Genomic DNA, 15,486 nt, shown 5'->3' with positions numbered 1-15,486 from the left:
GACCCATAAATACGAAAATATACTAATGCACTCCAAAGAAACAAACATAATACGAAAGGACAACGGGCGACGAAAACTGCAGAACAATCGGCTACAGATCCGTTTCTGCTCTTAAGCCTTTTGCAAATATGTACCAATTAGTCCTTGGGAAAGGTTTTTTTTAAACAATATTATTTGGGGAATGTGTCCAAATGATTCCTCACGCGCATCAGCAGATGGCAAGAAGTGTCTTTCAGCTTCCCAGGACAAAAGGAGAGTCTTGGTGAATGACCAATTTTTTGTCAAAAGGGGGGGGGGACCCCACCTGCCTCTCAGAGAACAGCCTCACTGCAAGAAGAAAATGGTTCACCAAAACAGGCTTACGATTAATCAGCCGCTTGATGCGCAAGAATAATTATTTGAACACATTCCCCCAAAGAAAACTGAACGCAAAATGAATTCTGAATGCAAAATAAAATTTCTCACTACAGCTACATATAAAGCAGGCGGATCGCCAGCGCTGCGCCAAAGGCAACGAGAAAAGGTTACGGCATTTGGGAATTTTTTTGTGGCACGTAACAGGCGACATGATAGGAGTTTATACAATTATGCATTTCATGGAGGAAGTGGATTGAAAAAAAATGCTTTCCTCCCTCTCTCCTAACACCAGAACTTCTGGGCCTCCAACATTCAGTTCCACTGGAAGATTCAAGACAGACAAAATAGACGACTTCTTTATGCAGCAACCAGTTTAACTGTGGAACTCCCTGCCACAAGAGGCAGTGATGGCCACCAGCTTGGATGGCTTTAGAAAAGGATTAGACCAATTCATGGTGGAGGACAAGGCTACGGATGGCTACGCTTTGCCTCTACAATCGTGCTTGGGTCCTGCTTGCCAGTTTCCCACTGAAGCATTGGTTGGCCACTGTGAGATCAGGACGCTGGACTTGGTGGGCGTTGGTCTGATCCAAGTATGGCTCTTCTTATGTTCTTAAGTACAGTCATACCTCGGGTTGAATATGCTTCAGGTTGAGCGTTTTCAGGTTACGCTCCGCGGCGACCCGGAAGTAACGGAACGTGTTACTCCCGGGCTTTGCCGCTCGCACATGCAGAGACGAATCAAAATGACGTCACACGCATGTGCGGAAGCGGCGAATCGCAACCCGCGATTGCATTTGCTTCTGGATGCGAACGGGGCTCTGGAACGGATCCCGTTCGCATCCAGAGGTACCACTGTAAAGACAACAGCAACCAGGGATGCAGAGGAGTTTTTTAGGAGATGGGACTTTGGACTCAGGCTCTTTTCTGCCGGGGCACCAGATCTCCTACCGCTTCCCAAACACCACCTTTTAAAAAAACCAATACCACTTTTTTTCTTTGCTTACGTGGCCGTCGGTCACAGTGGGAGAAAGACCCTGGCTGTTTGGAATCCTAACACAAACTGGTGATTTGTGGCCCAAGTACCCAACAGCTGCTCCGACGGAACGGGACAGGGGGGCAACTCCCCTGCCCTGCGGGTACATTTGCTAAAAGATGATGGCACCTTCAGATGGAGCCTGAGGCAGGCCTTCCCTGGTGGTCAGTCCCAGCCTGGATAAAGAGGCGCTGAAAGAAATAAGTGGAACCAGTCCGTTTTTATTACGAAGAAAAGAAAGGGGCGATTTCCAGGCAAGATTCGCGAGGGGAGGATTCCCTTAGGGAATGACATCCCTCATAAACACACACACACACACACACACACACACACACACACACTCTAACACACACACACACACACACACCTTCGCCCTCCTTTTTCACCAGTGCAAAGACTTGTTCCCTTTCCCCCCACAGTTCCTTGTGTCCAGGTTCCGAAACCAAAAGCAGGGACTTTGGAGCCAAAATGGCGCCAAAATGGCGGAGGTTTCCAGCCAAGCTAGGAGTGCGACTTCTGGGCAAAGGGGGGGAAACAAAACGAAACACAGCCCTGCCTTCGCAAGGGTGCAAAGCCGCCCTCCTGTAAATCCGAAGCAGCCAGCGAAACGAGTGCCAGGAAGGGGCTGGGGCTGTCGTCCTCATCGCCCGTTTCGGCCGGAGAGGGGCACCGCAGGAAGAGTCCGTGGGCCTGGCCTGGCCTGGGTTAGATATTGTGGATGTGTAATGACGGGCCGGACACCATGGGAGGAGGAGGAGGAGGAGGAGCTGGCCTGTGTGGGAAGCAGAGAAAGGAGGAAAGGTTCGCGCTGAGGCGTATGTGTCATAACAAGTTCTTTTTTTAATTATAGAGCAGGGCTAGGGAGCCTTCCAGATGTCGCCGGACTACAACTCCCATCATCCCTGACCATTGCCCATGATGACTGGGGGCTGATGGGAGCCGGAATCCAATAACGTTAAGTTACAACATCCCTGACTGCTGGCCAGCACATACAATTGGACGCCATTTTGAATCGCTGCACCATTCAAAATTGCACTGCATTTTTGGGGGGTGGGGATTATTTTTGTGTGTGATTCTAACGATTTATTTGTGCTTTTGTCTTGCATTTTTATTTTGTGAACTGCCCTGAGATCTTTCAATGAAGGGTGGTATATGAATAATAATAATAATAATAATAATAATAATAATAATAATAATAATAGAATTCCCAAGCAACATTGGGTACGAGGCTACTATGAAATGAACCATTAATGCCGCATTTACGCAAATCTAATGCACCAGCAGGGACGCGGGTGGCGCTGTGGGTTAAACCACAGAGCCTAGGACTTGCCGATCAGAAGGTCGGCAGTTCGAATTCCCGCGACGGGGTGAGCTCCCGTTGCTCAGTCCCTGTTCCTGCCAACCTAGCAGTTCGAACGCACGTCAAAGTGCAAGTAGATAAATAGGTACCGCTCCGGCGGGAAGGTAAACGGTGTTTCCGTGCGCTGCTCTGGTTCACCAGAAGCGGCTTAGTCATGCTGGCCACATGACCCGGAAGCTGTATGCTGGCTCCCTTGGCCAGTAAAGCGAGATGAGTGCTGCAACCCCAGAGTCAGTCACGACTGGACCTAATGGTCAGGGGTCCCTTTACCTTTACTTTTTAATGCACCATCAAATCTAATGCGCACCCTAATTTTCACAACGTAATTTGGCCAAAAAAGTGCACATTACATTCGAGCAAATACGGTATTGAGAACATCTAAAACCACCCGCAGCACCGTTGAAAGGCCGGGCTTCCCAAACATGGGTCTCTGGCTATTGTTGGACTACAACCCCCATCATCCCTAGCTAGCAGGACCGGTGGTCAGGGATGATGGGAATTGTAGTCCAAAACCAGCTGGAGACCCATGTTTGGGAAGCCCTGGTTTAAGCAGCTTGCCCACCACCCCTCTCCTCCAAATCGCCGCACCTGGAAAAGAAAGCAGCCGCCTCCCTCTCGGCCTCTCCCACCCCAGCCGCCTCCCGTTCTTCCACTCACCTCGATGGCAGCATCTGGACTCGGGGGTCATAGTTGGGAACAGCGCAGAGTTCGGCCCGGGGGGGATCCGAAGGGAGCGGTTTCTGGGGTGGCGGAGGCTTGGCAGGGGGCTGAGAGGAAAACAGAGGGAGCCAGAATTAGCGGGGGGGCGGGTTGCGACACGGGCTTAAACGCTTGCGACCACCTCGCGCTAGCAAGGGGGCGGAGGCCAGAGAGGTGCAGAATATTTATTTTTAGACTCTTCATTAAGTGCATGGGTGCGACACCACACACACACACACAATGCAAAAATAACATGTGTGTATGAATAAAAAAATTCCTTCCAGTAGCACCTTAAAGACCAACTAAGTTAGTTCTTGGTATGAGCTTTCGTGTGCATGTACACTTCTTCAGATACACTGAAACAGAAGTTGCCAGATCCTTCTATATAGTAAGAAGGTGGGGAGGGGTATTACTCAGAAGGGTGGTGGGAATGGGAGATTGGCAGATAGCTGAGATGAGCTCTTAACGACTCTTAACAACTGTAATAGGTCTTACAGGAAAAGGCAAGGGGTGAGAAGGCCTTTTCCTGTAAGACCTATTGCAGTCGTTAAGAGTCGTCAACAGGCTCATCTCAGCTATCTGCCAATCTCCCATTCCCACCACCCTTCTGAGTAATACCCCTCCCCACCTTCACACTATATAGAAGGATCTGGCAACTTCTGTTTCAGTGTATCTGAAGAAGAAGTGTGCATGCACACGAAAGCTCATACCAAGAACTAACTTAGTTGGTCTTTAAGGTGCTACTGGAAGGAATTTTTTTATTTTGACTATGGCAGACCAACACGGCTACCTATTTGTAATGTGTGTATGAGCAATTTCCCCTGACATCTTTGCAAGGGGGCTGCCGCTCACATCAATCAACCTTACAAAATGGCCAAGGGTTCTATCATTTTTCCGCTTGCTTTGACGTCAACTTAAGTACGTAAGAAGACTGGATCCGGCCAATGACCCAGACAGCCCAGTATCCTCTTCCCACAGTAGCCAACCAGATGCCCCTTACACGAATATTATCTAGATTTCCATGGCGGGTGTCAAGCTAAATTATGCTCAGAGAGTGGAAGCACGTAAATGAGTTGCAAGTTTCACTTCTTTCCCCTGGGAAAAGGGATTGTTACCCCAACTCTGGGAGGGGAATAGAAGGGCCTGCTAGCAACTCTTAGCACCCTTGACAAGAAAACAGCTCCCAAAATTCTTTGGGAAAAGCCATGGCTGTTCTTTTTTTTAAAGTTTTTTTCATTTTTCATTTTCATTCATTACTTGCATCTCAAATTCTTAACATTTACTATATATTCCTCCCTCCCTCCCCTCCAAGACTTCCCCCACCTTGCGTTTCCGGTTTGTTTCTATTTGCTATCTCTCAACAGAAAAGGTTATTAATAACATAACATCAAACCCATAAACATAAACATAAAATTAACTACATCATCTTATTCCACTGTCTTCTAAACATTTTCTGGTACTAATAATGTGAATGTTTATTTAAATCCTGCCATCAAGTCTATTGCCTTTCTTTGTTTCTGAAAATATAATATGAAGGGTTCCCAATCTTTTTCAAAGTCTCTGTTGTCTTTTTCTCTTAGTCTTTCTGTCGTTTTTCTCTTGGTCTTTCTGTCATGACAGAATGACAATGACAGCCATGGCTGTTCAAAGTGGTACACTGGGTTTTAAACACCACTGACTGGTTGTTGTGTCCCGTGTCTAAAATTTGCCTCAGGCTGCATTCCCACCATACTTTCCCCCCCAAATAATATTTATTATTTTCAATAGATAAACATAGTAAAAAAAAAGATTAACAATAATAAAAACAAACAAAAAATAGGAGAAAAAGAGAAAAAAGAAAAAAGATACATGCAACGTATTACCACTTAATTAATTAAAATTAAGTACCACCCATCTTCATAAACATAGTATTTGACTTCCTCAAATCTCTTCCATCCGAATTTCTTAGTAATTATATGTAGCAGTTTCCAATATCAGAGTATCAAAAAACCATATCACAGTCCTAATCATATTACATAGCTTTCCTTATCGTACATTTTCTTATTTATAAATTTAATTCCATTTTAATCCTAGGCCTAATTGTTTCTTTCAAGTGGTTCCATATCTTTAATATGCACCATACATTTAAAGCACTGGGATAGCCCATTAAACAGCCATGGCTTCTCTCAAAGAATTCTGGGAGTTGTAGTTTGTTCTGGGTGCCGAGAGCGGTTAAGAGACCTCCCCATTTGCCTCACAGAGCTATACAATTCTACGGGTGGTTTAACACTTAATCCCTCTTCCTGGGGAAACTCTGGGAATTGTAGCTCTGCGAGCGGAACAGCTTTCTTTTCCACCCATCTGTCTAATCCTCTTTCAAAGCCGCCCATGTCGGTGGCCCTCTCTGCCTCCTGTGGCAGTGAGTTCCACAGTCTTTCCTTTTGTCTGCTCCAAACCTCTCGACATTGCAGCCTGGATGGCTGCAAGGTCCCAGTATCGCATGAGATGCTAAAGAAGGCTGCATCCCACATAGAGCAACGCTAGGCTCTCTTGGGAGCTTCCCATCAGCTGCACTTCCCAGAATAAATTCGAGTTCTTGTTATTAAATATATCAAGAAAAAAGCACACCAAGAACTCAGGCCAATGTAAGTTTCAATAGTGGGAGTGGTCCCCACTCGCAAATCAATAGTCAATGGTAACCTTAGAGTTTTTAATTCAATTCAACACGTGTAACTATTATTAATATTGATTATTTTCAGTTGTTATCCTTGAGAAACGTAGAAAATAACAGGTTATATTTATCGGAAAGCCTTCAAACTTACACGGCCCTTTAAAAATTAGGTAAGGAACCAAATGTTATATAATACTGTTTTATAAATTATAATTTATGATAATTGATAAACGTATTTTCATGTAATATTTGATACCTCCAGCTGATGACGGTTGAATACATCGAAACAGGGCCCTGTCCTGGTTTCTAATCCATAACTGACTTCTGACTTCTGCTCAGTGATTGAAACTAAGACCTCCACGACGAATCTGGACTAACGTGAACTTATCTCTACTCATAAACTCTTATCTCTAATTCTGTAATGAATTATTGTGTTGTACATATTTTTATGAGTTTGAGTTTGTAATCTCTGTTAAGAGTTTGCAATCTCTATTTGAGTCTGTAACCCTTGTCAGAATACATACTTTTGAACGGATTAGTTTTTGTTTCTATTGACTATTGATTTGCAAGAAGGGACCATTCCCACTATTGAAACTTACCGTATTTTTCTCTCTATAACACTCACATTTTTTCTCCTAAAAAGTAAGGGGAAATGTCTGTGCGTGTTATTGAGCAAATGTGTGGTCCCTGGAGCCGACTGGCCAGAGTACAGGGGCAAAAATCAAACAAAAATCAAATCGCGGAGGAGAGAAGGCTAAAAAGAGGAGGTTGCTGCTTTCCTGCATTCTGCCTCAGGGTCTTACTGCCCACTGTTTTCGCTAGGAGCGCAGCCGACAGCACCACCTCCTCCTCTCCGTGCTCCGCTGCTGCTGCTGCTGCTGCTGCGTCCAGCATCGCAGGCAGCCTTGGGCTGCAATGGTGCAAAAATGTGGTTACAACGCATGGATCCACAGGGATTCTCAGGATCTTTGCATTGGGTCACCCCAAATTCACCATCAGATCACATAGAATGTCCATGGCTACAGCTTGCACCAAAAAATCACGCACCCACTGTTGCCTGGGGCCACAATGGTGCAAAAACGTGGTTACAAAGCACAGATCCACATGGATTCTCAGGATTTTTGCATTGGGCTACCCCAAACTCACCGTCAAATCACATGTCTGTGGCCACAGCATGAAGCACAAAAATGATACATCCACTGTTTCATTCAGAATTTTTTTTTCTTGTTTTCCTCCTCTAAAAGCTATGTGCGTGTTATGGTCAGGTGCATGTTATCGAGCGAAAAATACGGTACATTGGCCTGAGTTCTTGGTGTGCTTTTTTTCTTGGCACTTCCCAGAATGCCTTGGGTATGACATCGCACTGCTCTGCTCCAAGAAGCGCAAGCAGCACAAAAAAGCACCAGGAACTTCTCCAGCAGCTTTCTGCTTGGCCCAAACCAGGATGAGAGCCAGGTAAGGTGAAAATTATGGGATAAAAATTCTTCCCCATCGGACGGGGAGGAATTGGGCTGGCATACGCCTGGAATTTCCCGGACAACTGGGATTCGTCCTTGAAAATGGATTTCGGATGGAATTTATCAATATTCGGTGTATGGAGAAGAGGGATCGCTCCCTGTTTTCGGAGGGGGACTGGGGGAGGGCGTTTCCCCAGCCTGAACCGAGTCCTTCCCATTAACTCCCATCCACCTTCCACCCTGCCCAAAGAGACCACCCTCCTCCCTTTCCAAAAAACACACACACCACCACCAGGAATGGCACCATGCTGCCAGTTACCTGAGCATCTTTAGGAATGGGGTCAGCAGGCAATGGGCGCGTTGGGGGCGCTGGCCTGTCCTGGACCGAGGCCTGGGCAGAAAGAGGAGGTACAGCAACAGACAAGACATGCTCGGATGAAGAAGAAGAAAGATTGGGGGGGGTTGTATGTTGGGGGAGCAGCTCTGGAAGAAGCATGGGAGGGCCTTGCTGTTTACTAAGGGAAGGCAGATCTGGATTAAGGGGGTCCCAGGTCCAATCCCCAGAATCTCCAAGCAGGGCTGGATAAAGACCCTGGAGATCCACCGCTGGGTGGAAACAATGGCCTTAGCAGCAGGCAGCTTCCTATGTTTGTATTTGTTCAGAACCATGAGGACCGGAACCTTACATGTTTTTAAGGTTTGGCCGCGACTCAGAAACAGAGCATGCAGAAGGACTCCGTTTCAGCCTCTGGCATCTCTCAAGGTAGGGCTGGGAAAGGCTCTCTTGTCTGAAAACCTGGAGGGGCCCTGCCGGTCAGCTTAGACCAGGGATGAGGAAACCTGTGGTTGGATTTTGCTGGATTCCAGTCCTCATGGTTCTCTTCTTGTTTAAATTATTTTTTTTTATTACAGATTTTCTTGTGCTACAAAACAAACGAACATGGAAAAGTACATATAGTATCTCCACTTTCTATTATTATTATTAATAATAATATTAATATACTGCCCTATACCCGAAGGTCTTAGGGCAGTTCACAGAATTCATAGGGGCTTTTTCACGGTTTGTTGACATTCAGTATGAGACACTGTTGTCAGACATTGTGCAGATGGGGGAAAAGAGAGGGGAGAGAGAGAAATAGGGAGAATAATGACCTTTCGTTCTATTGCAGTGTTTGGGCAGTGATTTTGTGCCACCGTCACGCAGGTAGGTCTATCTATCTATCTATCTATTTATTTTCATTGGCACTGCGAGAGATTAGAGCGCCCAGAGCTTGGTTCGTTGCGTTCAGCTGGTTGCAGTGTCGTTTGTTGGTGAAAGGAGCTGCGTTGATGGGTCAAATTAGTCATATTGATTTGTATGCTTGGGGAGGGGGGATAGGTCTTGTGCCGTGCATGTAATAAAGGGGAGTCACACAGGGGAGGGGGGGAGACATCCTCCTTTGCTTGTCCTCCCCAAGCTATTTTAAGTTTGTTGGCTAACTTTTTTAGTATGGTGGTTCTGCATAAAGCTCTGATTTAAAGAAGAAGCCGGGAAGCGGTTGTTTTTTTAAATACCAAAGTTAGTCCATTGTGTCTATCTAGCTCAGCAATGTCCACACGGACTGGCAGCCTCTCTCCTGGGTTTCAGGCAACACTTCGCCGGAGATAACATCAGGGATTGAATCTGGGACACCTGCACACAAAACACTGAGGCCCTGCCATTGACCGACAACTTTTCCTCTCGTCGCAGAAGACCATGCAATGGGGTCAAGGGACAAGCTGCCCCTGCCCCCTCCTTCCTCCCGCTCCGTTACCTGTTGACCCTTTGGGATCGGGTCAGGCGGAAGAGGCTTGGATGGTGGGTCAGGTCGAGAGGCATCGGGGGCAGCAGGCTGCAGAGAGACGGAAGGCAGCGCCACAAGGAAACCAGAGAGCAGATTGGAAGAGATAGAGAGAAAGAGAAAGAGAGAGAGAGAGAGAGAGAGAGAGAGAGAGAGAGGGTGTTATCGTTCCGGCCTGTGGCATGCACGGCTAGGGGTACATGAGAGGCGCACACGTTCATGCAAATGCAACCATGCAAGGAGAAAAGAGAGACAGACAGAGAGAGAAACAGGCACCCCAAAAATTTCTCGTCTATTTAGGAATTTAATTCTGAGTCTTAGATCGGTCCCAGAACATGTTGCAGAGACTCTGCCGTGAACACCTTGCGTGAGTAAGAAGAAAGGGGTGTCCCAGAGCACGTACAGAGTGCCTCGAGCTCCACTGGGTTAAACTGCCACCAGCCAGCCTGAGCCAGGTTTGGGAGGCTTAGGAAGGAGAAACTAAAGGGCGTTCCAAAATTAAGGAAGGGGGTCTTCTCCTAGTTGCATTTTAAAGAATCCCACTGAGCCTCAGGAATTAAAAAAATAAGCATTTAGAGGTCGTATCCAGCCATGTTCTACTCAGAACAAACCCACTCAAATTAATTAACCTAGTTGAGTCACATCTATTCTGGCTTAGAACCAGGTTTCTACAAATCTGGCACAGGGTTTTGGTGAATTATAGAGCAATTAAGCCTAGTAACAGCAGGGCTGGGGAAGCTGCGGCCCTCCAGATGTGGATGGACTGCAACTCCCATCATCACTGGAGGCCGGCGCTGATGGGAGTCAGAGTCCCACCTTTGCAGTAAGCCTAAGGAGGAGGCAGCACAAGCTGTCATAACACCCTCCAGCCACTTGAGGGTGCTGTGGGACTTTCTCCTTAGCCAGTCCTATCTACACTTCTACCTGCTCTTTCACAATACCATATAGTCTCACAGGGCAACACCTCCCCCTTTTTCTGGGGAAATTGTTCCATTCTGAAGGTTTGCCTTTTATTCAGGGCTGTGTTTACAGGGAGAGAGGGGCCTGTGGGAGATTCAGCTCCCTTATGGACGCGCCGGGCCCCTTCTTCCGACTTAAAAATTACACAAAGGGGTTGCGCAGCAACAAAAATGTTGCAGCGCATCCCCAGCTCCTAAGAAAGAGCGCTCCTGTTCAGGCTCCCAGCCAGCCAGCCACACCTCTGCTTTTGGGACACTCCATTCCACGCCCTCTACCAGCATACTCCATTGCAAAGCCCCCCAACCAACTTTTTTTCCCTCGTTTTTTAACTCTACTCAGCATTTGGAGGGTAGGCCTGGAAAATTAAGCCCTTCAAACTGAGACGGCACTTCACGATTAAAATTAGTCTGCAGTGCATGCAGCTGACTTTATATTAAAATATTACATTTAGCATGAAATGCTTCCGGGCCAGCGGGGTGGAAGGGAACTTATCTCTTTTGGTGCAAAGGGTAATTGCTTCTCTTTTCCCACTAATCCCCTCCCCCCAAAAAAAACACCCAAACCAACAAAAAACCAAGGTAACACTCTTAGGATGTAACAGAATTGAAGGACCTGTAAGCCCCGCCTCCCAACAGTAACTGACCACTCCCACAGCCAGCCATAGCAACAGTTTCTAAGCCCCGCCACCTGTCAGCAACAATTCAGCCAATCACCAGTGGCAACAGCCCAACAGCCCACCACCATCAATGACCAATAGCAGCAGCCTAGGAGACAGGTCCCAAGCCTATAGTTACCATGGCAACCAACACACAAACGGACCGATTGTAATCAGTGAAAACTTCAGAGCACCTGTAACTGATCTAGACAGATATAGATATCTATCTGTATAGATGTAAACATGCACACACATGGTACACAAATTTACTAAACGTTTGATCTGCAACCTTGGAATTAAAAGTTTGCAATGTCCGTAAGGCTGAAAAGTACAACTTAACAAGTTATCACCAGGAAACAAAATTTGACAGCTGGGTATGTGGAGATTGTGCGTAAAAGAAGTTCATGAGATTCTGGTTTTCTTCAGACTCTGCACAACTGCCCGCTCCCCAGTTTGGATCCATCGTATTTAATAAGTTAATTTTTAAAGAAACAAAATGTAATAAATATAATAAAGAAGAACTGGGAGAGGTAATTTTTGTTAATGCTAAAATAAAATAAAATTGTTGCTATTGGGGAGGAAGGGAGAGAGTGCTTCAGTTCAGTAATTTGAAAACCTACCTCCTGTATATATATATTTTTTGAGGGGGAGGGAATTGTTGCTAAAACACACACTGAAATTTACCCTATTCTTTCCTTTTGCAGCACTAAAACAGCTTCCTCTCATCCAACAAAAATGCAATTATCATACAACTACATCATACACATGTAGCCGAGAGCCTGCACTGTGTGGTGGTTGTAAGCTGTGTGTCGGACTAGGACCTGGGTTCAAATCCCCACTCAGCCAGGAAGCTCATTGGGTGACCCTGGGCCAGCCACTGCCTCTCAGGGTTATGGTGGGGATTAAATGATGGTGAGAATCGTGTACTCCACACCCTGGGCTCCCTGAAGAAAAAGGTGGCGGTATAAATGCAACAAATAAATAAAATATCCCACCCTAGTCCTGAAGATGGAAGTTTAGGCCTTACGTCCAAAATAACAACCAAAGAACATACGTTCCTACCCATTAGTATGGAAGGCAATACAGTGGTGCCTCGCAAGACGAAAAGAATCCGTTCTGTGATTCTCCTTCGTCTAGCGGTTTTTTCGTCTTGCGAAGCAAGCCCATCGACAGATTAGCGGATTAGCGCTATTATTAGCGGCTTTTAGCGGCTTATCTGCTGATCGGATCAGCTGATAAGCGGCTTAGCGGCTTAGAAAAAGGGGGGGAAGGAAAAAAACCCAGCAGGAACTCGCAAGACATTGTCGTCTTGCGAAGCAAGCCCATAGGAAATTCGTTTTGCGAAGCACCTCCAAAACGGAAAACTCTTTCGTCTAGCGAGTTTTCCGTCATGCGAGGCATTCGTCTTGCGGGGCACCACTGTATGCAGTTTGCATTAACCACAAGGTTTTATAGTGTTACGGGAGCCCTCTATTCATTTTTAGCCATGTGCATAAAAAGGAGGTGTATTGATTCGTGGCAAAAAGGTCTTTGTGCCTCAAACCTTGGGCCAAGTTTAGTTAGTCAATTCCACCCCCCTGCCAAAAAAAACCCCAAGTGCTTATTTGCCAGACTTTATTGTACCGCTTTGTCAAAGCAGCACCCCTCCAAATTCTTCTGGTATCCCATTATTGCAAGTACATACCCTCCAACATTTCTCCGATGAAAATAGGGACGTCCCATTCCATAATGATATAATTTTACTATTTATACCCTGCCCATCTGACTGGGTTGCCCCAGCCACTCTGGCCAGCTTCCCAACATATATAAAAACATAACACAACATTATAAACATTTTTTTTAAAAAAACTTCCCTTTACAGGATTGCCTTCAGACAGCTTGGAGCATGGGTAGGCAAACTAAGGCCCAGGATCCGGATCCGGCCCAATCGCCTTCTAAGTCTGGCCCATGGATGGTCCAGGAATCAGCATGTTTTCACAAGAGTAGAATGTGACCTTTTATTTAAAATGCATCTCTGGGATATTTGTGGGGCATAGGACTTTGTTCATTTTTTCTTCAGAATATCGTCTGGGCCCACACAATGTCTGAGCGACAGTGGACCAGCCCCCTGCTGAAAAAGTTTGCTGACCCCTGGCTTGGAGGGTCAGATAACTCCATACCCGCCAACATTTCTCCGATGAAAATAGCGACGTCCTAAGGAAAAGTGGGACATTCCGGGATCAAATCAGAAACCAGGACGGCTTCTCCAAATCAGGAACGTCCCTGAAAAAATAGGGACCCTTGGAGGGGCTGTGAGTAAGGGGTCTGAACCATAAGACGATATTGTAATAATCTAACGAATTAGTAAATGAAAGAAATGCAGCGATCACAGGTGGCACAGCCAGGCGCCATCCACATACGAAGGTGGGAACCCATCACTTACCTTGGAAGTCGGCATGAGCTGGAGCTCAGTGTTCTGCCTGAACTGTGGGGGGCGGGGGCGCCCTGGTGGGGCTTGGCTGTAGGTCCGAGGCTCAGGGTGCGTGATCCTGATGGGGAGAACAGGAAGGCTGAGGCCTTGGTCTTAGGAGACGTATTACAGGCCAACACACACATATACACAACACAGAGAGAGACCAACACACTTTTGCCTCTGGCTCTGCCCAGCACTGCAATGCGGCCCCCAATAGGTCATCCAGAAGGGAATGCGGCCCTCGAGATGCAAAAGGTTCTAGAGTCCACAAGCAGCCCTCAGGGACTTGGATTTCGCCCCAAAGGAGAGAAGAGCGCATGCAAGAGAAATACCATATTTTTCGCCCCATAGGGCGCACCGTTTGGGGGGGGGGGTAAATTTATTTTTTCCCCCCCAGGTGCGGGGCTGGGGCGGGGGAAGCCCGAGCTTCCTCCGACCCCAGCCCCCAGAACAGGCTGCTATCTGCAAGCCTAGGGAGCCCGGCAGGAAGTCGCGCTGGGCTCCCACGGCTTGCGGAGAGCTGCCCAATGCCCGGAGCACGCTTCTTAGCGCGCCCCGGGCTTTGGGATGCAGGCAGCTCTCCGCAAGCCTTGGGAGACCGGCAGGAACTCCCGCGGGGTCCCAAGGATTGCGGATAGCTTCCTGAAGCCTGGAGAGCGAGAGGGGTCGGTGCGCACCGACCCCTCTCACTCTCCAGGCTTCAGCGAAAGCCTGCATTCGCCCCATAGGACGCACACACATTTCCCCTTCATTTTTGGAGGGGGAAAAGTGCGTCCTATAGGGCGAAAAATACGGTATATTTGTATAGAAGCACCAAACCCAGGCAGCACCAAACCAGCACCAAATAGAAAGGGGGGGGGAGCCTCCACCATTTCATTCACACCCAAAAATGACATCAAAGCTCAGCTGTTGCAGGATCAGCCGTATTACCCTCTTTGTTCAGCTGGGCGGATGAATCGCACCCGGGACTCTGCCTCAGTGCTGCAGGGTGAGGGGAGCAGAGTTAGGGTTCCACAGCAGTGTGTGACATTGGGGAGAGCGGAAGACAGAGGTCCCTTTGTGGGGCACGGAATGGGCGCGTGGGGAGAGAAACAGCCAGGTGTCAACACAATGTGAGGGATCAGATGGAGGTTAGGGCAGGAATTATCATTACTGGATGGCATCCAATTGCGCTCTGCTTAGAATCATAGAATCATAGAGTTGGAAGAGACCACAAGGGCCATCGAGTCCAACCCCCTGCCAAGCAGGAAACACCATCAGAGCACTCCTGACATATGGTTGTCAAGCCTCTGCTTAAAGACCTCCAAAGTAGGAGACTCCACCACACTCCTTGGCAGCAAATTCCACTGTCAAACAGCTCTTACTGTCAGGAAGTTCTTCCTAATGTTTAGGTGGAATCTTCTTTCTTGTAGTTTGGATCCATTGCTCCGTGTCCGCTTCTCTGGAGCAGCAGAAAATAACCTTTCTCCCTCCTCTATGTGACATCCTTTTATATATTTGAACATGGCTATCATATCACCCCTTAACCTCCTCTTCTCCAAGCTAAACATGCCCAGCTCCCTTAGCCGTTCCTCATAAGGCATCATTTCCAGGCCTTTGACCATTTTGGTTGCCCTCCTCTGGACACGTTCCAGTTTGTCAGTGTCCTTCTTGAACTGTGGTGCCCAGAACTGGACACAGTACTCTAGGTGAGGTCTGACCAGAGCAGAATACAGTGGCACTATTACTTCCCTTGATCTAGATGCTATACTCCTATTGATGCAGCCCTCCTATTGATTTCAGTGGGCTTAGAGTAAGCCCACTGAAATTAATGGACCTAAGTTAGTCATGTTGGTTAAGGAGCCTGCGGTCGGGTAGTGGTTAGAGTATTGGACGAAGAGCTGGGACATCATGTTTATGTTTAGCCTGGAGAAGAGGAGGTTAAGGGGTGATATGATAGCCATGTTCAAATATATAAAAGGATGTCATATAGAGGAGGGAGAAAGGTTGTTTTCTGCTGCTCCAGAGAAGCAGACACGGAGCAATGGATCCAAACTACAA

General features: G+C 47.2%; 1 protein-coding gene across 4 annotated transcripts in view; it reads right to left on the bottom strand.

The window, feature by feature from the left end:
- Nucleotides 1-1,594: 1,594 nt before the first annotated feature.
- ADAM15 (ADAM metallopeptidase domain 15) overlaps nt 1,595-15,486 on the bottom strand; it is a 55,245-nt gene continuing 41,353 nt past the window's right edge. The window contains exons 20-25 of one of the 4 annotated variants that reach the window (XM_082202125.1): nt 14,377-14,427; nt 13,417-13,522; nt 9,353-9,430; nt 7,879-7,950; nt 3,411-3,520; nt 1,595-2,165 (exon numbers count right to left, since the gene is read on the bottom strand). In XM_082202125.1, the coding sequence (XP_082058251.1) occupies nt 2,099-2,165; nt 3,411-3,520; nt 7,879-7,950; nt 9,353-9,430; nt 13,417-13,522; nt 14,377-14,427 (484 nt within the window). In that variant the 3' untranslated portion in view covers nt 1,595-2,098. The remainder of the gene's footprint in view (nt 2,166-3,410; nt 3,521-7,878; nt 7,951-9,352; nt 9,431-13,416; nt 13,523-14,376; nt 14,428-15,486) is intronic. The other 3 variants (XM_082202126.1, XM_082202127.1, XM_082202128.1) reach the window with 3 other exon arrangements.

This window comes from Podarcis vaucheri (assembly GCF_965113315.1).
Source record: "Podarcis vaucheri genome assembly, chromosome: 16".
NCBI classification, from domain to species: domain Eukaryota; kingdom Metazoa; phylum Chordata; class Lepidosauria; order Squamata; family Lacertidae; genus Podarcis; species Podarcis vaucheri.
Note: the sequence above shows the minus strand (reverse complement) of the source record. Positions and strands in the feature narration are given on the sequence as shown.